This window comes from Convolutriloba macropyga, chromosome 13 (assembly GCF_964194025.1).
Source record: "Convolutriloba macropyga chromosome 13, txConMacr16.3, whole genome shotgun sequence".
NCBI classification, from domain to species: domain Eukaryota; kingdom Metazoa; phylum Xenacoelomorpha; order Acoela; family Convolutidae; genus Convolutriloba; species Convolutriloba macropyga.
The window spans coordinates 7,594,770-7,622,583 of record NC_134480.1 but is presented as its reverse complement, the minus strand read 5'-3'; the positions used below and the strand labels follow the sequence as shown (position 1 = coordinate 7,622,583).

General features: G+C 37.3%; 1 protein-coding gene across 1 annotated transcript in view; it reads left to right on the top strand.

Moving 5' to 3' along the window:
• The window catches only part of LOC142352118 (lysosome membrane protein 2-like), a 39,015-nt gene extending 18,479 nt beyond the window's left edge, over nucleotides 1–20,536 (top strand). The window contains exons 6-9 of the mRNA XM_075404489.1: nucleotides 7,026–7,180; nucleotides 13,845–14,000; nucleotides 19,255–19,404; nucleotides 20,244–20,536. Of these exons, the coding sequence (XP_075260604.1) occupies nucleotides 7,026–7,180; nucleotides 13,845–14,000; nucleotides 19,255–19,404; nucleotides 20,244–20,297 (515 nt within the window). The 3' untranslated portion in view covers nucleotides 20,298–20,536. The remainder of the gene's footprint in view (nucleotides 1–7,025; nucleotides 7,181–13,844; nucleotides 14,001–19,254; nucleotides 19,405–20,243) is intronic.
• The last annotated feature ends 7,278 nt before the right edge of the window (nucleotides 20,537–27,814 follow it).

Below are 27,814 nucleotides of genomic sequence, written 5' to 3'. Positions count from 1 at the left end.
CCCTAACCCAGAGAACGTGACCCCCGGACCTCCCACCCACTGTGTTCTATCCCTCCCCGCTCGCCCCACGCCCCTTCAACTAAGCTAGAGCTAGGGTGCCTCAACCGTCCGAGTTTAGTTGGCTGTGTTTTAAGTGAATTGAATCCTACTGCCCAATATTATCTTTCAGTCAAATGCTGAGAAAATTTTTGCTTTTAATGTTGTTGTTGTTGTAGCCGTCCGGGGTCGACTTCGGCGTCAGTAGGTATGCCTTTAGAGCCCGAGGAAGGACGCGGCCTCGACAGGCATCAACCATAAGCTGTCGATCGTGAGGTGGGTGGGTTTCTTCTTGCACTCGAATAGATGCTTCGTGTCATGCGGGCTCTTTTGGCAATCTGGGCAGACGTCACGCACTTCGGGGTCGATTCTTGACATGTACGAATTCAGTAACTTGCTATAGCCACTTCGTAGTTGGGCGAGCTTGACTCTGGTACTCCTGGGAAGCTTCTTCTCCGACTCGGAAATGGGGGGTGGCGGGGCATTCAGAACCTCGTTGTTGCGCATTTTTGAGTTGGATTTCCTGACGAACTTGCTGTGAAGTATGATGTTGCCTCGCTTCAGCCATTTTGGGTGGCTTCTTTCAGTGGCACTTTCAACATCGCTACCGAATTCTTCTGTCAGGGTCTTCCGCATGTCTCTTCCGCTGACTGAGTCCTTGATTCCATAGTTTGGATGGTGTGTCGACTGTGAAGCCAAGAGATGTTGTGCTGATAGAAGCTGGCAGTGGTCTCGCACGGGTAGAATCTTCGTCTCGTTGTGAAGATCGTCTTCCATTGTCATCCGCGTGCAGCCGGTGACACTTCTCAGGGCAGAGTTCTGGCATCTCTGGATTTTCTGCCAGTGCGAATCGGCCAGACCAGGGGACCAAACGGGAGCCGCGTAGTTGATGATGGCTCTCCGTGTAGCTTTGTACGTAGTGAGTAGCAACTCTTTATCCTTCCCCCAGGAGCTCCCGGCTAGGGCACAGAGGACACCAAATCTGTACATCGGGTCAAAGGTGACTACTAATATTTTTGGGTGTTTTCCTGTTGGTATCCTGTTGCCTTCCACCTCTATTTTTAGCGTTCTACTTGATTCGTTGCTGAAAGTGGTGAATAATGTCGCCGATGATTTGCCAGGAGAAAGTTCAAAGCTGTTTTCCTCGAACCATTTTAGGAGCACTGCAAGATAACTGTTGGACTTCGTTTCTGTTTCGGAGATAACTGGTCCTGAGGAAAGAACTGTGCAATCGTCGGCATAGCTTACCAGCTTCACGTCTTCTGGAGGGGTCGGAGCAGTTGCCATGTAGATGTTGAATAAGCAAGGAGATAGAACACCTCCTTGAGGCACGCCGCTGCTGATTGTCCTTCCTTTTGACACGCTGTTCCGGAATTTGCTTTTAATCGTGGAGTTTCTCGGTGTGATAATTTTTTTTCATGAAACTTGTGTTCATATGTTCTGGGTCACGAATAAGCAAAGACCTATTGCACCCATAGGATATGCAGATACAGATTTGCTTTTGTAGATCATTATATGAGGACATATACCAATATACTATGGATTCGTTAAATAAGTCCAATTCGTCTCATAAATTTGAGAGATTCTTGGTTCCAGTTGATGGCTTACACTTTCATACCACAGTGAGTGTGCATATCTGTGCGTTCATGTGTGTAATTGTTCGCGTCTGCGTACCTGTGTGCTTGCTTGTGTAAATGTGCAATTGCTCGTGCGTGTACTTGTCTCTGTGTATGCGTATAATTGTGTGCGTGCGTGGGGGTTTTCAGAGGGTGCAAATGCGTTAATGTGCATGTGTGTATGCTTTGGTGAGTAAGTGCATGTTTGTTCGCGCGCGCATGCATGTGTGTGTTTGTCTGTGTCTGTCGGTCTGTCTGTGTTTGTATATGTGTGTATGTGTACGTTTGCCTCTTTATAAGTGTGCTTGCATTTGTGTGCTTGTATGCGCGTGTGTGTGTGTGTGACTGCATGGACGTGTGTTTTTATCAATAACTATTGATAAGCTAAGGATATGTTTTTAATTGCTCTAAAACGAAGTATCGAGCAATTATATTAGACCTGTGGTTCTTTTGTGAGATTTTTTGCTTGATCTTTTCCTCAAAAACGGGATAAACAGGCTAAAACCGGAGGGCATTAAGTTCACTTAGAGCTTTACCGCCCACTGTTCTCTAAGAAAGCGATTAAACAAAACTGTTGTGGAGACATTTTTATGATGTGGAGGGCGGTTTCTCGAGTTTGACCCCCTCTACTTCTCCCCCCGCATCCCCAGACACGCCCTAACGCACATCAAGCCCTAACCACCACGCCTTAATGCACATCAAGCCCTAACCCACAACACGTGACCCCTCGGACCTCCCAACCTCTGTGTTCCATCCTTCCCCCGCTCAACCTGGAGCGCTTACCCCACGCGCCTCCAATTAAGCTAAAGCTAGGCTCCCTAAACCGTCCTTGTATATTTGGCTATATTTTAAGTGAATTAAATCCTACTGCCCAATATTATTTTTCGGTCAAATTTTGAGAAAATTTTTGCTTTTACTCGTGGAGTTTCTCGGTGTATAGTTTTGTTTTCATGCAACTTGAGTTCATAGGTTCTGGGTCACGAATAAGCAAAGACCTATTGCACCCATAGGATATGCAGATTCAGATTTGCTTTTATAGCTCTTTAAATGAGGACATAAACCAATATACTATGGATTCGTTCAATAAGTCCAAAGCGTCAAATGTATTCAGATTCATGATTCCAGTTGATGGATTACACTTTCATGTCACAGTGGGTGTGCATTTGTCTGTGCATGCATTGTTCGTGTCTGCGTTCGTATATGCGCTTGCTTGTGTAAATGTGCAATTGCTCGTGTGTGTACTTATTTGTGTGTCTTTCAATGCATGCTTGTATGTGTATAATTGTTTGCGTGCGTGTGTGTATGTTTTGGTGAGTGCGTGCATGCGATAGTGTTTGTTTGTTTGTGGGGTTTTGTGTGTCTGTGTGTGTGAGAGAGAAAGAGAGTTTGCGCGTTCTTGGTTGTGCCTGTGTCGAGAACTATTGTTGCGTCTCGAATAGGTTTGTCAATTAAGTCGAATCTTCAGTTTGTTTCCTAACAAGCAAATTAATTTTTAATATTTGTCAAAAGTTCTCAGTTAAATCTTTGAATCGCCCGGTAAGATAAAAGCTTTCTTGCGACTTATGATAATTCGATATAGGTTAAAATACAACACTCAAAATATATGCAGACATGAGCAGGTAAGATGACCTGTAATGTCTGATTACGTAATGACATAATATCAATAGATTCTGTTTAGATGTCCCATCATTGAATTTGTTTAGTTTGGCTCCATTTATTTCTTGACGTTTCTGAACTTGTTTTTATGAACTATCGTCCATTCATGTGCTTTCCTGTGTTTGTATTCGGTTCATTGTTGTTTTGTTGGCCTTCAATATTTGGTTTTGTTGAGCTCGGGGATGATGGGCCTGCTACCGGGGTCGGTGCTCGTTTTTTCTCAATGCCAAGGTTTTCCCGCTCAAAATCGTCAACACGTTCCGCACTATGTTGGTTTTTGAGCGTATTTTTCAGTTTGTTCAGCGTATGTGAGTATTTTTCTGGGTTTATTTGTTAGTCTTATTAATATTATATCTATTGGCTTTTGAAATTCCGCTGTCATTTTTGTTAGAGCATTGAATAAGTTTAAAAACCTTTGTTTACCGAAATGGAATTGAAACTTGAATTTGTTTACCACTTGTGCCAAAAATTTTGAATTTGCAATTTTTACCAGTTTCTTTCTAGTTGACAGCCGCAAAGCGGACGCTGGGACTTTTATTGGCCTTCTTTTGGTTTTCTACAATCCAACGTATTTGGGTTGTATTGGTGCGATGTCTTTTTTTAAGATCTGTTCGGTTTTTTGGCTTTTTCACGCCAGTGAGAAGTCAAATTAGAGTAATTATTTTATTAATACTGGAGTGTTAAAAGGAGCGAAAAAAGCTAGTAGGTTTGAGGCTTGATTTTTTGTTCAAAGTTGAATGAAAAATTGGTATTTGAACGTTTTTCGTTTGCCAACTTGCAATTGCTTGAACTCATAAATGGGCAACTACAGTTTTTATGACTTTCCACTAATTGTTGTGATAATATATTAGTGAATAGCCGATTTCTGCCCTTGTGTTATTATTTGTTGTCCTATCGCTTAGTATCCTTAATGACAGGTCTTGTTGGTTGCTAATCAGAAATAATTGAATAGGGTTAATTGTTCCAGTTCCAGGCTAGTAGTTTTCATGACTTATGAGGCTATTTATTAAATATTTTTGTCAAATTTGTGAGTATTTGCTGCACTTTGTTCTGTTACCCTTAAATATCTTTAAGAACTGGTCGCATAGGTTTCTAATAATGTTTATTTCAATTTGTTTAGTTATTTTAGTTCAAAGCAATTTCATTCTATGACTTTTATACTATTTGTTTTCGGAAATATTGTCGAATTTTTGAGTTTTGGGAGCTTTTTTTGTTCACTTTGTTTTACGTCTATGGTTGCTATTGTGAATTAAACTCGTGGAATTTTTTTCTCACCGTAGTTGTTGCTTTCAGCGACATTAATTCTATATGATTTTAAAAGTTTGAGCGAAGTTTTAATTTGCAAAATTTTGTCGTATTGTCTTATGAGTTAGTCGCAATAATGACAGGTTTCGTCGGTTGCTAACGGGGCATAAGGGAATATAATTAGTCGTGTGAGTTCTGTACAGTAGTTTTTTCCTTTCTACCTTTTCGAAACAATAAACGTCTTATCTTCAGTTTTTATATCTTGTAGTGTTCAGTCTTATCGCTTAGTCTCAAAATAACAGTTCTCATTTAGAACTGCTATAAGGTATTTTTATGACTCTTAAAGTTTGTAATATGCCGAATTACAATTCGAATTAATGCCAATTTTTTTCGATTTGCTACTCTTCATATCTGTCATTGATTCCCACAATTTTGTTGTTAGTGTACTCATTATAAGAATGCGTAGTCTTGTTTTGTTTGTTAGACATTCTAAAATACTAAATTTTGAAAAACCAATTGCTTTTAAATTTGTTGTGCATTTTGCTTGCATAGGGTCATGGGTGTTGCTGTCTATCTTAGTTTGACCTTGCTGTTAAATGTTAATTGTATTAGTTAAATCGTTGGGCTGTATTTCAGGACTTGTCTAGCTATATTTTTTCATTTCGTCGTCAAAATTACGAGCATATGACGTCGCGAATTCTCAAATCTGCTTTTGTTCATTCGTTCATGCATTTTCAACTGAATTTCGTGCGTGCCGTCATTTTACACTGTTGACTTTTCTTTAGTTTACTTCAAAGAGATAAAGTCAAGTGAGTAAGTGTCCTTCTAATTGAAGATTATTTGAGAACAGCTTTTAGAAGCAGCAATAAGTTAAACAGGTTCTTAATCAAAATATAACATCTGACTGTTTAATAGAATGAAGTCTTTTGGCCTGTTTCTTTTACTGTCTTTTGGAGACCTCAGATCTGCGAAGCTATTTTGTGGCAACCTGTCAGCTATTTTTGTAATTTGCTCTATTTTTATTTAAATCCACTTCTTGATTAATATCTGCTGCCACATTTTCCAGCGGAACGATTATTTGGCATTTGATATGTTGATGCTTTTGCTTTCGATTTCTTAATCTAGCGCTTTTTCAAGTAGTTTTCATCGTCAAAACTTTGAGTGAGTTGAAATATTATTATAGCTGCGAAGCTGTAAGCTGAGCGTAGCTATATTGCGGTGCTCTTGGTTTTTTACAAATCAAAGAATTTGAATTGTATTGGGGCGCTGTCTTTTTTTTAAGATCTGTTCACACATTTTCATGATTTTTGAAGTCAAATTGGAGTAGTGATTTTGGTCACGCCGAAACAGGAAGTGGAGCGAAAAAGCGAGTGGTTTTGCGGCGTGAAATTTTTTTGCTCCAAATTTAAAGTAGAGTGAGAAAACGGTGTTTGAACAAAAATTCGGTTTCTCGCTAGTGGTTTTTTGTTCACATGCGGCAATTTCACTCTGATTTTTACTGTTTTTTCGATATTTTGGATCGATTTTTTTCTAAATGGTTTTCCCAATCCATTCACCCTTCATTCTAGGCCTAATTTTTGTGTTTGAATGCAATTTTAATTTCTCGCTAGTGGTTTTTTGTTCACATGCTGCATTTTGGCATTGATTTTCTGTTTTTTTTTCTTATTTTTTCGTTCTGATTTTTTTTAAATGGTTTTCTCAATTCACTCATAGTCCATTCTAGGTTTAGTTTTTCTGTTTAGTCAATGAAAATTCTTTGAATTGTACGTCAGGACTTGTCCTGCTATGTTTTTTTGTTTCGTCGTCTGACGCTCTTTTTTCGTTTTACATTTGTTCACACAGCAAAGCTGAAAAAGTCAAATTTTCTGAATGACTTCTTCCTCTCACTAACGGCATTTGCGCGCGTGACGTCATTTCTCACTCGCTTTAGCGAAAGTTTTTAGGTTATTTGCGTGATTAGATTTTGATCATACGTGACTTACCTCACTCAATAAAATGACTTTTGCACTTTAAAACTTTAGTTTAATTTGAATTTGTTTAAGGTCAAAGGAACTCCAATGTGCAGTAAAGGTCCCTAATAAGAGGCTTCTGTGGAATGAATTTTAACAAGCTGTATTAATTTATTGCTGAATGTTTTTAGCCTAGTTTTTTGAGCGGCGTCAATTTTTTTTCAATTTAGATCTGTATCTGTTTCTATCTCTATTATATGGCACGCAGTTCTATTCTTTCGCAGCTATTCCGGCAATCTGCCGGCTGTTTTAATTATTTTAACCCTTTGCTTCTCATTTAATTGAATCGTTTCGAAAAAAGCTGTACCCCGCCACCTACCAATTAGCGAGTCATTGTGGGGGGGGGGGGGTGGGATAAATTTATGCACTCACTAAGCTGAGGGGGCGGGACACAAACGGAAAAGATCCCGTTTTGTGTAATAATCTCCAATTCATGATGTACAATTTTGTTTGGGTGTTTCAGAGGAACTCATAAAGGACCAGACAGGGCAGTCGCTGGATATCAGTTTGATCATTTCTAGTCCTGAGTTTCTCTACTGTGACAACAACACCATCGAATCCATAATAGGGTTCGACCCAAATCCTGCAGAACACGAAACTTATCTGAATATGGAAAGGGTGAGTGGGGGTATTTTGATCTATCGTTTCACCCGCACCCAGCTTAGAGGGCGGAACACCTGTGTAGCCACTCCGTAGTGCATGGGCAATTTCTTAAATAGTAACGTACGTGCTATAAAACAACATACATTAGAGCCGGCATCACACAAATTTTGGATAAATGGAAAATACGTAGCCGGAATGCATTAAAGAAAGTTGCAACCTCTCAGTGGAGAGATTTTGAAATTGCTTTCAAATGAAGTTCTTTAAAATTATATTAGTCTTGGTTGTCTGTTCTACACGAAGAGATTGATGCCACACCCGAAAACCCCAAAAATGCGCAAGTGGCGCGTCAACCAACTTTTTGTTGATCCTGGTACAAACGGAAAAGATCCAATTTTACTTAACTAGAACTTAACTAGAAAACTGACATTATGTTGTTAGTTGACCTTTTTTAAGCGATAGGTCGGATCTTTTCAACTATTGCCCCCCCTTTTGGTACCTAGTAGAGAATGGCCACCCCTTTTGTGCTATACTTTACCACATTATTACTTGGCCTACAGTTTAGATAGCCGAATATCTGTTTAAGCGCAATTGCGGACCGCTGTTCATGGCCATGCCTCTCATGCTTTGTGGGATGTAATCCGGAAATCGCGGGTCAGTTATGGCGGCGAAGCGCGCCCACCGAACCGCCAGTCGGAAATTCTTTTCGCTTCATTTCGGCTAATTGCCCTAGCATGGCGCATTTTATTCTATCCAGTTTAACACAGTATGAGCATACACGGAAAGTTATGTCGTCTCTGATTGGTTAATAAATCGCTCGCTTAAATTCTATTCAAGAATAGCCCCCCTTTTGCAAAAGGGGGCAATTGTTGAAAAGATCCAATAGGTCTATGTGATTGTTAAAATTTGTTAGGCGTTAGACAAGCGATCTCCAGCAATCATATGATAGTTATTTACACACGTGAATAGTCGAAATTCGTTGCCGACAACTAGCGACTAGTAAACTTGAAAATTTGATTTTTTGCGATGCGGGCCGTTGTAATCCTCAAAAGAGGGAACGTTCGATCCGAAAACTTTAATTGAGCCGCCGTTACCAAAGGAATGTTATGTTTATAGTAATTTTTATTACGTAATGAAGGGGAGTATTGGTTTTTCTATTGGTCTTTGTTTGTTTGCAATGTCGAGTGTGTTCAGACGTTTGACCTAAAAGGGAAAGACGCCACCCTTAGTTTTCACAAAAGTATTTTTGCCCCCTAGCTGAAGTTCAAAGGAGGAGACAACATTAAACATTTACGGTGAAAAGAGGAGGTTCAGAAGTTTTTAACCCAATTGGTTTAATTTTTTTTGAATGACACCAAAATGGGTTAAAACCTTCTCAACCTGACCTTTTTCTCCCTCCACCTACCCTGAGCTGTCCACTTATCTCTCCTGCCCCTTAACCTACCCCGCTTACTTTTATAGAGCATGAGATCTACTGTTTGAAACGTTGTGTGTGCCTTACACTAATATGAGGTATTAATTCTTTTACTAGCGTTATTTTTCAGGTGCATTTTTTGTTATTTTTTGTGAAATTTTTCCAATTTCACTTGGTTCAGAGAAAATACGTCAATATTCAAGTGCTTTGGCCGTTTTGGCTTCAATCTAAGTTAGAAAGAAGCTTTGGTTTATTTCCGAATTATTTCGGCTGTTTTTTGGTTGTCGGCGGCTGGTAATGTTTACGTGACTCTCCTTGAAGTCTCCTTAAACTTTTGGCGTTTATCGAGAACTGCGTAACGGTTCGAGATGGAAAGTCAGAATTTCGAAGTGACTTCTGCGGAGTCACGTAAGCATGCTTAAGCCACAAAACGCGTACATTTTAAGTGACGAAAGTCAACGGAGGTGAACTTCTGGCTTGGAAGGAACTTCTGGCACTTCAGACTTTTGGCATTTTGAAATATGCACGTGTGTTTTAAGTATTTTTATGACTTGAGATTAGGTCTCCCTTTTCGAACAATGACTTCTGGTTTTATACGTTGGGCATCCAGAGACTCGGTTTGCATCTAGTTTTCAATAGTTAGTTGCCTTCTTTAATATTGCGGCTGAAAAAATGTTCTGAGAAAATTTGATTTTCTAGTTGTACCCTTCCCTGTCCAATCTACTCTTGCCTGACTTAGTCTTATAACACTTCACTTTCTCTGTCAACCTCCTCTCCCACCTCTCAACTACCCTCATCCCACGTCAACCCTCCTTGCAACCTTCCTCAACCCACTCCAGTTATCTAACCCCAGTTATCTAACCTCGCTATCCCCGTTTGCTATATCACAACGCTTTGGCCGACTGCATGTACCCATTACATCAGCAACTACCACAGCTACCATTATAATAATTAATATTGAGTGAGAAAAATTCAGACATTTCGTTTTTTTAGACTTCTATGCTGTCTTTTGGGTATCGTTAATAGCCGCTGTCAGCCTTTCAACGGCTATTATTTAGGAGCTCTCCTTTTTTCAATTGGCTTTACCTTTTGATCACGTTTTTTGTTTTACATAAGTCAAGATTTTCATGCTTGATTTTTGACTTAACTCACTCACTGTTTCAATTGAATGGATTTTAAATTCAGCGCGCAATTGAAGTTCGCAATCTAGTCAATACGGTCGAAATCATAAGAGCAAAATCAAAAGAAACTGGATAAACCGATGAAGCCCGTTCATTAAGTCATAGTGCATTAGGTTATCAAAGTTCATTATAGCTATTGCTAGCTGCCATCAGTTAAGCTTAATAGCTTTCAGTTTAAGAGATGAGTTAAGTTTTTTTTTAGAATCGAACTGAAACTGAATAAGAACACTTTCTGAAACTCAGGAAAGTTTTTAATTGCTCTCAAAACGAAGTTTGTAGCAATTATATTAGTCCTGTCGGTCTTTTTTAAAGCGATTTTTCGCTTGACCGATTTTTCGTCTGACGTTTTTGACTTTTCGTCCTCAAAAACGGGATAAACAGGTAGCGCCCAGCGGGCATTAAGTGCTCTTAGATCTTTTCAGCTCAAACTGTTCTGGAGACTTATACTTATACTTATGGTGTGAAGGGCGGTTCTTAGTGGTTGAAGACTCCCCCACTGTTGACCCCCCTATTGCCCCCACCCCAGTGTTGCCCCCCCCCCCCAATCAGCCCCCGGTGAACCCTCCCCCACCCTCCCGTGGCTAGCTACTGACGAACAACCGCTTGCCAAAAACGCAAATTTATACTATTTTGCAATTTTTTTCAAGCCTTTTGAAATTTTTTTGATTATTTTTTATCGGACCTAGGTGTCAAGGAACCTCCTCAGGGGTTTGATATTAGTTTACTGCATTGTTTTTAGTGGTAATGTAATGGTTACAACATTTTAACATCACGAATTTTACCAATCTTTTGAGAAAACGTGCAATTTTTTCAAGTTTTTCGACATATTTTTCCTTATTAAGGTCTTTTCAGAACCAGGGGCCAGAAAATATCCTATGGGGTTTGACAATAAAATACTGACAAATTTTCAATTGTCATGGAATAGCTTCTCAACTTTTTAATGTCACAAATTTTAGCCATTTTTTTAATATAACTTGCTTTTCTTTCAAGTTTTTTGAAGTTTTTGTTGATTTTTTATTTTTTTTAGCCTTAAGAGCCAAGCAATCTCTTCTAGGGTTTGCAAATAGCTAACTGAATAATTTCTAGATTAAATGGAATGTCATGCAAGAGTTTAACATCACGAATTTTAGCATTTTTTGATATTTTTTCCATTTTCCAATTTTTTAACATTTATAGTCATTGTTCAGTTTTTCTGAGCCTCAAGGGTCAAAAAAGCCTCCTGTAGGGTTTGATAATAAGTTACTGGAAAATATTTGTTTGTCATGGGTTAATTTCTAACTTTTTAATATCACAAGTTTTAGCAATTTTTTTTATAAAACTTGCATTTTTTTGAAGTTTTTTTTGAAATTTTTTGTTATTTTATAGGTTGCTCTTGTCTCAAGGGCCTTAGAACTTCCTCTAGGGTTTGATAATATGTTACTGCATAGTTTATAGATGAAAATGAATGTTCTTCGAGATTTTAATATCACGAATTTAATCAATTTTTTAAAAGTATTTGCAATTTTTTCATGTTATTGAATTTTTTCTGGCAACGGAGGCCCTGGGACCTCCTCCAAGGTTTGATAATAAGCTTTTGCATATTTTCTAGAGTTAATGGGATTGTGATCAACATTTTTTAACTCCAGTTTTAGCAATATTTGGATAAAATTTCAACTTTTCAATTTTTTGAAAAAATTTTTGTTTCAATCGTGTGGATCTTTATGAGCCAGTGAAACTATTTCAGGCTTGAAACAGGAATACTGGAGAGAGACAATGAAATGGTTCTCAAAATATTATTGTGTTGAACTTTTGCAAGATTGTTAAAATTTGCATTTTTTCCAAATTTTTTCAATTTTTTGTCCTTTTCTGAGTTTAACGACCATTACTGGCCAACGAAACTTTTCAAGTCTCGGAGATGGGTTACTTGGCAGAACTTTCGAGACAAAAAATGGTTTTGATTTTTTTATTGTGAAGTTCAAAACTTTTTAATTTTGCCTTTTTAATTTTTTTCATGGTAAGAAAACTAGAAGTTGCAGTGTCGAATCCAGTCATAGAAGATATTCCTGTCTCCTTCTCTTAGCGTCCCTTCGGTTAGCGTCCCTTTCATTCTTTTCGTTTACTTTTTATCTCTCTCTCTCTCTCTCTCTCTCCTTTGTTGATTCCACAGTTCAGCTGCTGTTATGTGGCGTAATGTCACCATCTCTGATCCTCATTATCAATGAGTTTTAGTTGAAATGTATTTCATCATAAATGATCTAACAGGCACTTTTAGGAAACCATTGTTAATTGCTCTCAAAAGCAATTTGTAGCAAATATATTAATCCTGATTGTCTTATGCAATTTTTCGCTTGGCCGATTTCTCGTCTGACTCATTTGACTTCCGTATTCAGAAACGGGATAAAGAGGTAGCGCCCTGAGGACACTAAACCGTAGCTAGCTGTTGACGAAGACAACCGCTCGCCGGTATTCTGAGAGCAGTTCGCCCGACGTTAGTGGGTTATGTTATTTCGTTTTCTGTTTCAACCCCATGTAAGTCTAGCGCGTCAACGGCGGTTATTTCCCGGTAATCTTCCGGCTATGTTTATTTTTTAGATTCAATGTTACGTCGAACTTCGAATTTTTTTCGTTATTGTTTTGTAATATCGATTTTTTTGTTCTATCAACAAATTTCGTGTCGTCTTAAGCAACGGCATAAACGGTTAAAGACGCAGGGTAATAAGCTATTCGCCGAGGCCGTTAGGAAGACTATTAATAGCCGCCGTCAGCCTCTCAACAGCTCTTTTTTACATCTTTTTCAATTCAAAGAGTTTGAATTGTGTTGGGGTGCTGTCTTCTAAGATCTCTTCTTACATTTTCGCAATTTTTGAAGTGGAATGACGGTATTTGAAGAAATTGGGCTAATTTGACTTCGTATTTTTTAATAGCCGCCGCCTCATTTCCAGGCGCCTATTATAGCGCTCCTAAATTTTTCTTTTGCTTCGTCTAACGGATTGTTGTTTTGTCTTACCCTGATTTCTTGGCCCTGTAAAAACGACTTCTGAACTCACTTGTGGAACTTTAAGTTTTATGAACATTTCCTTGTTAAAGGTCAATAGTTTGCATCTAAGTAGCGCCAAACGTTTATGCCCTAATTCTTGATTATAAGAGTCTTGAGTTTTTGATTTCGAATATTAATTTTGGGATCTTCTCCCTTTGTGCCCCCCAGTACGTTATGCGCCCCCCAGTTACAGATCACGTGCCATTACATAGTAAGTCATTATGTAAAAATTATTGCACGTGCATCTGAGGGGTGCAAATAATATGCGCCCACTAAGCTGAGGGGGCACAAACGGAAAAGATCCTAATTTTGAAAAGCCCTATTAGGGCTTTCTCCTTAGAGCTTATGTGTCTCATTAAAATGACAGTCAAAAGCTAACCCAAAAAGTCTAGTGCTAGTGGTCTATTAAAGGACTGGTGGTCGATCTGTCTGTCTAATCTTTTTAGTTGTTTCAATTCATGGAAGGCCCTAAGCGTCTATCGCGGCTATTTTCCGGCAATCTGCCGGCTATGTTTTCTGTTTCGAGTTTCTTCTTCAGATTTTTTGGCAAATAATTTTCAAAGTCGTGTGAAAGTCAATTCCTAGTCTAGTTTTTTGGTTTTGTCTTTAAAATTCATTCATTGCAGTATTTGTCCTGCTATTTTTTATCGGTTCGCCTTTTTTGTTTTAAGTCACCACTTTGATCATCACGTTTGACTTCTGACTTACCTCACTCACTTTCACTTTGAGTGTTTTATAGTATTAATTCAACGCAAGTACGGTGAAGGTCGAAAACGAAATCAGAAGAAAGGGGATTGACCATTGAAGCCCGGAAACTAAGACTGAGACATAAATTCATAGTTTGAAGTGCGGTTTTTAAAGCTTCACCTTAACCCCTACCCCTACTCACCCCACCTCCCTCTCGCTCACTTTTCTGCACCTCATTCTACCCCACCATTAAGCTTAAGCTGGTTCCTTAAGAAGCAGCTAGCTACTAATTAAGCCAACTGAGAGCAATTCGCCCCACGTTAATCGGCCATTTCTGTTGTCTGAACAGTTCACAATTTGTTAGAAGTATTTTGTTGTCTTTAGACATCGGGTGTGATTCTGAAGGCAGCAAAGAGAGTGCAAGTCAATACCAACATCAAATACTTCAATGGAATCGACTCTCTCGAAACTATGGAGAAAATAGTTGATAGAACGGGACAGTCGGGACAATACCTGGTTCCCCTGTTCTGGGGTGAAGAGGTGAGGATTAATTTTATTAACATTTCGGATATTTGTTGTTACTGACCCCCAGCATGTAGACTCTTTAATACCTGATGATTATTGGTCATATTAAGAATCCCCCGCCTTTTGACTAGGCAAGGTAAAGTCAAATAATGTCAACAGAGAGCTCCGATTCGGTAAGCCGAGTATACTGTGGCTATCTTGGTTTTTTTTTAAATCGAACTGGAGTGTTGGAGGAGTACCTTTTTACGGTTCGAAGAGTCATAGTGATATTTTTTTTTAAATAAGAAGAGTTGTTCTGCACTCGGAAGTAAAAGTCAATGCCGCCCAAATGATCGATTGCAGCTGAAAATCTTTACATTGACTGTACCCACATTGCGATGACCTTTTGTTTCACTACTCCAAAGCGGAGTGCTGGTATTCTACAGGTTTTGTTAAAGCTGAAGCATTTTTTTTTCACTGCTCATTCTTTTCGAACGTTTACATCTGTTTAATTGATCTCAGACAAAGTTTGTAGTTATTATATTAGTCCTGTAGTCTGTTCTATGCAGTTTTGCGCTCGACCGATTTGACGCTATGACCTTTTAGTGACCTTTATCATGCTTGACTTTCTGATTTTTTCGTGATCTAAATTGATCTCATTAAGTTTTTAAGCCGCTACTTTAATTTGAGGCGAAGTATTACTAAAAATCAAATCAAAAGAGCATCAAAATTGTTTTCATTTTATGTCTATAAGTGATCTATAAGTCTCTGAGTGGTCTATAATAAGCTGTAATACAGGCATTTTAAGACCCTCACGACCATTATGCCCTCTCCCTAACTAACGTAAGCTACCCCTAATTAAACCCGCTTTTGTTCGAGAGTAATTGTGCGGACCGTAGTAGGATATGTTTTCGAATGTTGACTTCAGTTTTCCATTATCGAAATCTAACAATAGCGTAATTTCTAATGTATAGTTTGGTAACTGTTGGTGTTATTCAAGGTGAAAGTCATTTGGAGGTTAATCGCCTATAAAGTTTGACCTGTTCACATTGCCTTATCTTAAGCTTCCCTCCCCCTCAAATTTTATAATTTTGTATAAAAAAATGTATTCAGTTTGAAAACCGCTTCATGGTTATCCTGGCAGTTGACTGGGCTGAGTGAGTAACATTTTGATCAAGTGTGGCTTTTTTAATGAATTTTTAATTGCTCTCAAACGAAATTTGTATAAATTATATTATAGTCTTTGTCCTTTATCGCTTTTGTCCTCAAAAATAGGATAACAGCCAAATTCCGGAGGGCATTGAGTGGCTTAACAGCTCTCTTAAATACTTAAGCATTATTAGTATCGAAGATTACGATTAGCCAAAACTGTTTTGAGGAGACAGTTTTATGGTGTGAAGGACGGTTTTTAATCTTTACCCCATCTTAGTCCCCCATTTATCCACCCAGCACTATCCGGCTCACTTTCCTCTAGCTGACTATTTGGACACCTCTCTTTCACCCAACTCCCATCGCTTGCCCCCCCCCCCCGCACACACACACACACACACACACACACACAACGTTTACTTCCCCTCCACTCCGCTCAAATGACCCCCCCCCCAATGCTAGCATCCCTAAGCCCCAGCTGGCTACTAACGAAGCCAACCGCTCGCCGGTTGTTTGAGAGCAATTTGGTCAACGTCAATCGGTCAGTAGGCTGTTCTTATTTTAACTTCCCTTCGGTCGAAGTGGTTGTTGAATATTAGCCGCACAGCAATCGCTGGGGCTATTATTTGCCTCTTTTAATTTCGTCAAGGTTTTCATCGTCAAAATTTTTGTACTGAACATATGACGTCACAATCACTTCAAATCTGCTGTTTGTTCATTCGTTGATGCAATTTCAACTGAATTGGGTGCGGGTGCATGCAGTCATTTTTCACTCGATGTAAAACAAGTTTTTGTTCATTTTCGTGAGTAACTTTTTGGTCACACGTGACTTACCTCACTCTCAAAAATGCTTTCCTCACTCTGAAATTGTTTTTTATAGCTGCGAAGCTGTAAGCTGAGCGTAGCTATATTGCGGTGCTTTTTTTTGTTTCGTCGTCTGACGCTTCATTTTCGTTTTACATTTGTTCTAGAACATTCTGTCTCGTCACTGCTTAAATGGCTTTTTCGCGCTTGATTTCACGCTTTCTGCGTGACCTAAATTGCGGTTATTCAGAAACAGAATCTGTTCCTAAAACAAAGTTGATTGTAAGAAAACAGATTGTATGGTCCGACAGCCGAGTGGTTAAGGCGACTGGCTGTTAATCCGGAGATCGCCGGTTCGAGACGCGACAGGGAAAATTTTTTTGCACCCAAAAGTTTTATAGGCGGCGGCGATAACTATTATCAACTCACTTCTTTATCTTTTTCCATCTGTATTTTACGGCACGCAAGTCTATTTCGCAGCTATTCCGGCAATCTGCCGGCTATGTTTCTCAAATCAAATAGCTTGAATTGTTTTGGGGCGTTGTCTTATTTTTAAGATCTATTCGAAATTTTTCATGATTTTAGAAGTCAAATTGAAGTGATGATTTTGGTCAGGGTGGAATATGAGGTTTGTTTTCTGGCTTGTGGTTTTTGTCTCAAGCTCTCCCGTTTTAAGTTTGTTTAACTTACGTTCACTTTTTTTGTTTTACAAAAGTCACGACTTGTGCGTTTGATTTCTGTCTTACTTCATTCACTGTTTCAACTGAATGGCATTTAGAATTCATTCTGCACATAAGTTCAATGTCAAAAGGAAAAATCAAAAGAAACCGAGCCGCAATTAATAACCGAAACCGCAAGGAATCCTTTTATTGAAGTCAAATTGTGCTTTTTTATGTTTTTATTAATAGCCGCAACGTGATAGCTGAGACAATTATTGGCCTTCTCTTGGGTTTTTTTCTCAAATGAAATAGCTAGAATTGTTTTGGGGCGTTGTCTTATTTTTAAGATCTATTCAAAATCTTTCATGATTTTTGAAGTCAAATTGAAGTGATGATTTTGGTCAGGGTGGAATATGAAGTTTGTTTTCTGGCTTGTGTTTTTGTCTCATGCGGCAGTTTCACTTTCGATTTTTACCGTTTTTTAATAGCCGCACAGCGATAGCTGGGGATATCATTGGACTTCTCTTGGTTTTTTTATTCCGTCGCGAATTTTGTTACGAATATATGACGTCACAATCTGCTTTTTGTTCATTTGTTCATGCAATTTCAACTGAATTGCGTGCGTGACGTCATTTTTTGCTCTTATAGGAGTGAGTTTTTTTGTTCATTTGCGTGATTAAGATTTTGGTCACACTTGAGTTACCTCACTCTCAAAAATGTCTTCCTCACTTTGAAATTGACTTTAATTTACTTTAATTCGAAGCGAAGGTGAAATGGGTGTGTGTCACTCTTAAATGAAGATTATTTGAGAGCAGCTAATTGAGCGACTCACCAAAACTGATTAAGAGACGTAAATTCTTGGTGTGAAAAGCTGTTTGACCCCCTCCCACTCTGCGATCGAATAAAAAAGTTGAAATTTGGTTTTTAAAGCTCATTTGTAAATGAAGGTTATTTGAGAGCAGCAAAAACATGCAGATTTTTAATCAAAATATAACATATCAGCCTTCAATGAAAAGACGAAGTTTTTTGGTCTGTCTTTTTTACTGTTTTTTTAGACTGCAGATCCACGAAGCTATTGCGGCTATTTTCTGGCAATCGGCCAGCTATGTTTATTTTTTTGTTGCTTTCCAATTGTTCTTCCAATGAGTTCATTCTAGTTCTAATTTTTTATTTTAGGCAATAAAAATTCTTTCCATTGTTTCAGGAGTTCTCCTGCTGTGTTTTTACAATCAAGTAATTGAGTTGTATTGTGGCTCGTATCTTTTTTTTTTGTATGATGTTCTCACACATTTTCCAATGACTTTGATCTTTCAAAACGGGATACAAAAGGTAAGGCCCAGTGAGCATTAAGTTTCATTAAAGCCTAAAGCTAGATTTAGTAGTCCTTCAAGTGTCTAGAGTGGTGCAGCTGCTGGAAAGGTCTTAATTCAAGGGTAAAAGGTCTTTTTGGGATTTTTTGAGCGCAAAATGGTACAATTTTGTTTTTTCGCCATTTTTCGAGTTTTTGTTTTATTGGTCTTGAATTGACTATTGTTAAAACTGATAAAGGTCTTTTGCGAGATTTACTTACTTTTTATGAAATTTCTGTGAGCTATATGATGTGATACTGCAAACAAAAACGCGAAAAATGAAAAACACGAACAATGTTACTGTTTTTTGCGGGTTTTTTTGAAAATTTTTGTCATTTTTGAATTTTTCCAGCCTCATACGCCAGAGAAACTCTTCTCCGTTTTGATAATAGAGTATTGCATAGCTTTTAGTGGCAATGTCAAGGTTTCCGCCATTTTAATGTCTCTAATTTTGGCAATTTTTTTTTCAAATTCTATAATTTTTTGTCATTTTTCCAGCCTCAGGTCCCACAAAACATCCTCTTAGGTCTGATAACAGGCCACTGCGTCGTTTTTTTAGTGGCAATGGAATTGTTTTCATCTTTTTAACATCGCTAATTTTGGCTATTTTCGTAAAATTTGATTTTATTTTTCTGAAAATTATTGTCATGTTCCTGGTTTATCGACCTTATGAGCCAATGGAACTTTTCAAGGCTTAGATATGGGTTTCTGGATAGACTATGGAGACAATAGAATGGTCTTGAGGATACTAATATTACAAATTGTTTGCAACTTTTTGTTGAAATTTGCTATCGTTTTCATTTTTTGTCATTTTCTATGTTCATCGATCTTTACGGGCCAATAAAACCTTTTTAGGTCTTGCATATGGGTTACTGGACAGATTCCAGAGACAAAAAATTGGTTCTCGACATTTGAGATATTGAATACTTCCTTTGAGTTTTACAATTTTCAACTTTAAGTATTTGTTATATTTCTCATTTTCTACCTTTATTGGCTAATAAACGTCTATTAAGGCTTGTGTATGAGTTGTTAATGACAGGTTTCATTGGAATTTTAGAGTTTGATAACTTCTCCATTGCGGTAACAACGATGTGTAAATATTCATAATTGATCGAATATCGAAGATAAGTTTTTGGTCCTCTGTGTACTAGGAGTCTTCCGGATTTCTACTTATTATATAATTCTGTTTTTGATTTAAATGAACCAACTGTTTTAAGCTCAGCCTTTCTGCAAGAAATGGAATTATTTACATAAAACGGTTCGTGTTTGTATACATCCCTATTGCGAATTGTAGCCTATCATATTTTTTCAAGAGTAGTTTTGTATTAGTCTCTGCCAGTGGACAGCAAGCTGACCGATCTAGTTAACGAGAGCACCCGAGTGACGACAGCTGTGCTCGTGCTGGCCTATCTCTTCATTGCCTTCGGATGCATTCTAATCGTAGTTGCGGTAGCACTTGTCGTATACTCCTCGACAAAGGTAAGCACAGTTGAAAAAAACCTTGAGATACATGGGCAGGAATGTCATGTTCATGAGACCTATTGCTTTATTATTTACTTGATCAAATCATTAAATAATGTCATAAAGCCTCTGAACAAAAAATTCAAAAAGCTGTTAGGCAAACATGAGTTAATTTGATTTGTTCAGAAGGGGGCTTCTGGTCCCGGGCCTCCTAACGAGACGGTAAACATTTGGGCATAAGTTACCACGCTGGGTTCCCGCTGGCTCCTTGTGGGTTAATTCCTGTTTTTTTAATGGATACTTTCGTCGCAGCACTCATTATAGACCTAGACTCTCTTCTGTCAGAGTTTGGGGATCGAAAACTTATTTACCGTTCAAAAAACTTATACTTCAATAAAAGAAAATGATGTATCAAGTACGGATATGAACTTCTGGGATGCATTTGAGCACTGAGTTTGCGTAACAATTTAATAATTGGTCTAGCTACTTATTAGAAGGATCGCTTCAAAGTGTATCAATTTTAGCATCATGGAGTTTAAGTCGAACTGTAAACATCTTTTCGAAACCCCCCCCCAAAAAAAACAGACTAGTGAGTCTAACATCCTTAAGCATAAGCTGCCTCCTACCAATTCAAACCTCTTAGTAGTGATCTAAGGCAAGCTCTAATGACATTTTACAAGGTTACTACCTCACCCCTCCCTCCCTCCCTCCCTCCCTCCCTCCCTCCCTCCCTCCTCCCCCTGTGCTTAACCAGGCTACAAATAGCAAATAAATTCGAGTCATTCAAGAGCAATTAGACCGACGCTGGTCGGTCATCTTCATGTTCCTGATTGTGACCTATTTTGCCTTCTTTTCAGAAAACTAGCGCGTATGAAATGGACAAAGAGGGTCTTCTGAGACGTCAGTTCTAACCCCGAACCCAATTGTCCATCTTCATTTCTATCTGCTTTTGCCTTTTCTATGATATTTCTAAACCAATCTTGCCGACAACTCTCGACCAATCAGGAGAATGAACACTCGCTGCATTGCACTACTTGGTGCTAGTATGAATAGTAACCAAATATCAACAAAGCCGTATTTAATTTTTTAATAATTTAATTTGAATTGATTTGATTTTAGTATAGACTTTAATTTAGCCTACAGTAGCCTACAGTCTTTCACAAGCAAGAGAGTTATCAAATTTCTGAAACTTTTTTCACTGAGAAAAATTTCAAAACGTTTGAAGCTGAGAGTTTTGGAGGTAACAATTACTGCAAATTTTTAGAGCTATTTGCTAGAACGTTTTGATCCAGAATTCTTCTATAGCCCGAATTTTTTTCTGTGTGTCGATATTGACTTTTTGGTGATAAAAATTTACTAATTCGAGCTCTAGGAAACGCCGATGTCTGGGAAAATTATCACTTCTGATTTTTATGTTTTGTGGCAGTGTTTTCAAAATCACGTTTTAGAATATGCCTTGGACGCTACTTAAAGTTAATAATCAATCCATCGCGGAAATGTAATTTGAAGTTAGTGAATAGTCGAGAATGGCGATTGATGCGGCCAAGTTTTGTGTTACTATTGGAGAATTTTAAGCTAATTTGGCATGAAAATATGCAGGATAGCGCCAAAGTTTTGCCGGAGAACAGTTAGTAATTTGAAAGCATGATTACACGAGAGGCTGCAACTTGTCCAAAAATTTTGTGAATTTGCAGCGATACATAGCTGATATTATCCAACACGTTCAACGCCTAAGAAATTCAAGGAGAATTTTCCTTTTCAAGTTATTTCAAGGTCATTTGCGAATCCTAATTTCCATTCCTTAACTGGTCATTTCATTGACTAAATCCATATTCAGTGCCAAGCATGTCTTCACTTGTTCAGCAGAAATTGACAGAGTTTCTGTTGTCGATCATTGTGAAAAATGAAAAGTAAACAATTTATGTTGCTGTCAATGTTCGAAACAATGTAAACGTGTTGGTTGGCCGTTTTGACTTTTCGAGCGAATTCTTTGCCCTTGGCTTTTTCGTTTTGCGTGATCTTTCTTATTCACAATTTCTTGCAGCTGACTTCAATTGGCGGCAATTCAATGCTAAGAGTCAAATGAAAAGTTCTCCAAAATTGGTGCCATTTTTCGCATTAAATCGTAATTGTGGTTTATAGAAACATCTAATGACGTCATTTGAAGCCCCTAGTGAACTTCGTGGTCCCCCTTGAAGCAGGCTGCAATTCATTTGAGATCCGAGTTGTTCGAGAACAAATCATCCGAATTTTCGTGCAAAATGGGAAGCATTTTAAAATCAACTCTTTCCTCCTTGGCTTCTGGAAATTTGCATGTCCAAAGTTACTCTTTATTATAGGTTATAGTGTGTGATCTCAATCGGGGAAATTTACTTAGCAACATCAAACCAAACGTTCGCCAAAGCTAGTTTCTTTTTAATAGCCGCACAGCGATAGCTGGGGCTATTATTGGCCTTCTCTTGGTTTTTTACAATTCAAAGAATTTGAATTGTATTGGTGCGCTGTGTTTTTTTTTCAAGATGTGTTCACACATTTTTCAATGAATTCGATCGTTCAAAACGGGATAAACAGGTAAAGCCCAGCGGGCATTAAGTCTCATTAGAGGCCGAAAGTGGGCTTCAGTTGTTCTTCAAGTGCTAATAGTGGTACAGCTGCTGGGATGGCCATAATTTAAGGTTGAAAGGTCATTTTTAGGAGTTTTTGGGCTCAAAATGGTGCAATTTTTCATGTTTTTTTTTTGAGTTTCTTTGTTTTATTAGTCTTAGGTTGAAGTTTTTAAAAGTTTTTAAGGTCGTTTGCGACACAAAATTGCTTGTTATGACCATTTTATGAGCTAAAAGTTTTGGTACTACAAACACAAACTCGCGAAAGGATACTAATTTTTGCAATTTTTTCAGGTTTTTTGAAAATTTGCATTTTTTAGCCCTAGGTGCCAAGAAACCTCCTCTAGAGTTTGATAAAAAGTTTGATGATAGATTACTGCATAATTTCTAGTGGTAATGGAATGGTTTTCAACTTTTTGCCATCATGAATTTTAGCATTTTTGACAAACTTGCAATTTTTTTCATATTTTTTGACATTTATTGTCATTTTTCAAGTTGTTTGAGTCCCAGGGTCCAGAGAACCTCATTAGCGGATGGATCATAAGTTACTGAAAAGTTTTTAGTTGCCATGGAATAGGTTTCAACTTTCGAATATCTCAAATTTTAGCAATTTTTTTTGACAAAATTCGCATTTTTTTTCAGGTTTTTAAAAATTTTCGTCATTTTTTCAGTTTTTCCAGCTTCAAGGACCAGGAAATATCCTTTGAGGTTTGTCAATTGGACATTTCATAGTTTGTAGTAACAATGGAGTGGTTTTTAACATTTTAGTGTCTTATATTTTAGCATTTTTTGATAAAATCTGCAATTTTTTTGAGGTTTCCTAAAGTTTTTGTCAGTTTTTGATATTCGTCCATTCTCAAGTGCGAGAAATTCTATTCCACGTTCTGATAAAAGGTTACTGCATGGTTTTTAGTTTCAATAGATTTGTTTTCAACTATTTAACATTTCGGTTTTTGGAAGTTTTTTGATAAAATTTGCAATTTTCAAGTTTTTTCAAAACATTTGTATTTTAATTATTTTTTCTTGTCTCATCAGACAGATAACCTCATCCAATGTTTGATGGTATGTTATTAAATAATTATTAAATGCTAGGGGGCAATTGAATGGCTTTCAACTTTTTAATCGAACGAATTTCTATTTTTTGAAGTTTGAAATTATTTCTAAAAATTATTGCCTATCGATCTATGAGCCAATGAGTTTTTAAAGCTTGGAATTGGGTTACTGGATAGCCTCTAGAGACATAGAAATGATTCTGAAGATATTTATATCACAATTTTCAGCAACATTTTCTGATAATTTGCAATTGATTTCTTTTTTAAATTTTTGGTCATTTTCGAGTTAATCATCGATCTTCAAGGGCCAATGAATATTTTTCAGGTCTTGCAGATATAATACTGGACTGATTTCAGAAACAAAAATTATTTTTGAACATATTTTTGAAATAGGTATTTTTAAAGGGAAAAATTTTGCCTTTGGTTTGAAAGCTTCGAGTTTTAGCAATGAGTATATTTTGTTTAGTTTTGATTCTTTCAATTTCTCAATTTTTTGAGATGATTTTGTTTGTGTTCCGGCTGGAATTGTTCAATTGATCTGCTGGTCAGGTAGAGTACGTCTGAGTTTTTCATTCAATTCTTTGAATTGTATTTCAGGACTTGTCCTGCTATGTTTTTTATTTCGACGTCATGATTTTTGTTTCAACCATATGACGTCACAGCCACTTTTTGTTCATTCATTCATTCATGCAATTTCAACTAAATTGCATGTGTGACGCCATTTTTCGCTCTTAGTGGAGCGAGTTTTTTCATGCGCGTGATTAAATTTTTGGTCACACTTGACTTACCTCACTCTCAAAAATGACTTGCTCACTTTGAAATTGACTTTTGTTTACTTTAATTCAAAGAGATAAGGTCAAATGGGTGTGTATCACTCTAAATGAAGGTTATTATAGAGCAGCTAATAGAGGCAGCAAAAACGTATACAGATTTTTAATCAAAATAGAACATATCAGCCTTCAATGAAAACGACGAATTTTTTTGGTCTGTCTTTTTTACTGTTTTTTTAGACTGCAGATCTACGAAGCTATTGCGGCTATTTTCTGGCAATCTGCCAGCTATGTTTTGATTTTAAGTTCTCAACAGTGGTCTCCAATGGGATGTAATATTACTTGAACTGCGCAGTGACGTTATGGACCAGCCCTGCTCCTTGCACTCTAGGCGTGTTCGTTGACGCTAGTCGCTTGCGTTTCGATTTTTAATAGCTGTCGAATGAATGGAGTTTGAAGCATTTTTTATAAACGTGTTTTTTTTTTTGCAAAGTTTTTGTTTGACCGATTTAATTTTCGAGTGATTTTCGCGCACCTTACTTTTTTGTTTTGCGTGTTCTAAATTTCTCTCTCATTCACAAGATTTGGCAGCTGAACTCAATTTGTGGCAGTTAACTGCTAAAAGTCAAATGAAAAGTGTGCCATAATCGGTGTCTTTTTTCACTTTAATTTTTATTAGCAGTTATAAAGGTATATAATAACCTCTAATGACGTCATTTGATTGAAGCTTCCTAAGTGAATCCTACCCGACTGAAGCAGGGAGCAATAGATTCCAGCTCCCATTAAGCGTTCGAGAGCAATTATTCCGACGGTAGTCGGTTATGTTTGAGTCTTTGTAATTGAGTGAATTTTTGACAGATACGTGTTGCTTTAACCGACTTGACAGTTTGAATTAAGTATTGAGTTTTGGGATCTATTCTGTTTCGCCCTCGCCCCTCTTTAGTTTTCTAGGAATATCTCCCCCACAGGCGCACGTGCAGTTTAAAAAGTGCATTTTCTTGCCGTAGTTACGTGCTAAATATTTTGCACGGGAGGGGCAGAGAGAGAGAGAGAGAGAGAGAGAGAGAGAGAGAGAGAGAGAAGGCGGGGAAGGGGGTACAGAATAGATTCGAATTTTCTTGTAGCTTCAGTTTATTGACATAAAAGACAGGAAGCAGAAATTTTTCTTTGATTATTTATTAATTACATTGAATAGTAATTTATAATTCAAAATTTTAGAAAGAAGGGAAGGTTTATGCTTTTCTGTTTTTTAAAGTGATGAATCTTTCTACTGCTAGTGTCTCATCAAATATCTTACGCGAACTGTTTGTAAGATTTTATTTCTCATTAGCAAATGTTGAGAACGTTACAAAACATTTTAGTCAAGTTTTACGTTTTGCCCTGTTATCATTTAATCGATAATTTTTGCAATTTCAACAGCTGAGTCAAAAGTTCTGCGAATCCGTGGAGATTAAAGATATTCCAGTTACTATAGTTTGTTATTTAGCAAATTGAGATGTATTATTTTAAAATGTTTTATTTAAATAATGGAATGCTTTTGAACTAAGTTTGATGAAAATGTCAGCTCTGAATTTGAGTCTAATTATTAGTTAAATTTTTATCCGTAGCGGGTTTCGGAAAGTCATTGAACGAGTTATGTAATCGCCCTAAACTAATTTTGAATTCAATGCAAAATTGAAGTTTAAGCTTTAGTGGCAGTTGCGTAACATATATTTTTTCAAATAGTAATTCGGTTAATCATTCTCTCTCACATGACTTAATATTTAATTTCAAATACTAATTTTGCTGTTTTAATCCATCTGAGTGAGCGAAAAGTAGTCAAAACAAGTTAATGTTGCTTTTTCCTTAAAACATACCATTGAATAAGAATGTAAGAAATCATTTGGTCCAAATTCATTGAAATAACAGCCCGAAGTCGCTTTTCTGTATCAGAACTTTATGCTTGTACAGATTCAGTTTCCTGAGGCTGCCATTGGTAGCGAATATTTTTTTTCAAACAATCTCGAACAATTATCACGACTCAAACAACTGTTGGGAAATTTTTTTGATAATCAGTATTTGTGTTAACGTAGATTACTGCTTTTGGGGAAATGTTGCGTGTGAAAGAAAGATTATTTCGCTTTAGAAAAATTAGAAAGACAAGAGATAGAGCTACGGGCGGGGCCTGTAGCCTAGATTATATTTCATGGCTGCAAGAAAGGTAAACGAAAACAGAGCTACGGCACGAAAAAGAGTAGATTACCTGTCGTGCTGTTTTTAAAGAGATGGAAATAGCTTCGGCTGAATAAGCAAGTGAAAGGTATTTCAAGTCATATCTAATTGCTACCGAACGAAGTTTGGAGCAATTATTGTAAACGTGTGTGTCGTTTTTATTTAAAATTTTTGGGACGTTTTCGCGCCTTTTTTCTAGAACAATTTGTCGATTTCACGTCTTTAGTGAAATTTTCATGCTTGATTTTCGCATGACCTAAATTGTGCTTATTCAGAAATTATGTCTGTTGCTAAAACGAAGGCAATTGTAAGAGTAAATTTTAAAATGTTTTGATAGCGGAGTGGTTATTGATTGAGTCTTACACGACCGAGGTCTGGGGTGCAAACCCCTCACTGGTCGTAATATTTTGATTTTTTGTTTGATCTTGATTGCTCTCTTGTTCAAAATAAAGTTCTCGTGTTGATAATAAGTGAAATATCTAAGCCCTAATGACATCATTTAGATCCCCATACTCAGCCTAATGTAAGGGTTCCCCTTGATAAACCTAATGTACTATACCTCGCTGTTTACCACACCCCTCCAGGAGTACCCAGCAATTGTATGAGAGTAATTAGTCTAACATTAGTTGATTACTGTTTTTTGGTTCTTAGTGTTTCTTTGTTTTTTCTCTTAGGTTTAGGTAGCGATAGCTGAGGGTTTTTTGTGTTTCTTTTTTGTCGTCCAAAATATTGGTTATGAAGTCTTGTAACCCTCTGTTCCAAGAAATTTTGTTTTTTTTTACTCTTGTTCAGCTAAGTACCGTGCGTGATATCAGTCTTTGCCCACAGTGAAGCAGTTTTTTTATTAGCAAATATCATTTTGGTCTCAATTAAATTTTGCCAAAACCATTTTTATCTATTAATCTGGTATTCTGCGGTAATCTGTTGGTTATGTTTGAAGCAAATTTATCTGTTTTTATCTGTTAATTTATACCAAACTTGCTTAGATGGTTTTATCAGCATGAGAAGCAATTATTGTAAAATTATGTCTTTTCAGGACTCGAAGAGGAGTATCGATATTCTACAGGGTTTTTTTTGCTAGAGCAAGATTGTTCATGACTGAATTTTGACTTTAGTTTCGAACATTTAGCTGTTTTGATGGTTGACTTCTGTTTTCGAACATTGGACTTTAACAGTAGCTTAGTTTGCAATGTATAGTAATTAGGAACTGCTGATAATATTCAACGTGAAGAGGTTATTTTGAGATTTTATGATCATATATAAGTCACCCCTACCTATCAAAGCTGAAGACCCCCCTCTTATTTTCGCGTTTTGATTTGCTGATTTCGCTAAAGTTAGGTTTATAATGCACGACGCTTCGAGTCGTTTCCGGTATTCTACCGGCTATGCGTTTATGTAGATTTTTCGCTTGACCGTTTTTGCGCTTTTCATCTACAATAATCTTTGTCTTCTCAAGTGACTTTTTCTCGCACTTCTTAATTTTTGACTGATTTCAATTGCTCTCACTCCGGAATAAAAATTGTTGTTCAAACAAAACCAATTGTTAGAGATAAGATGACAAGGCCCTGGTAGGTGAGTGGTTAATGCCTCTTTTCGAGGTGCAGGAATGGGACTCAGGAGGTTGGGGCTCGAACCCTAATTTCATCTGATGTTCTTGGCCCTGTAAAGAAAAATTTTCGCCCCGCGAAAAAATCAACTTTTTCGGCGCTTTAAGAATTATTTTGGATTTTTCAAGTTACGATGAATTAGTATTACTCCAATATTTGTGTGAACAATGCGTCTTTTCAGAACT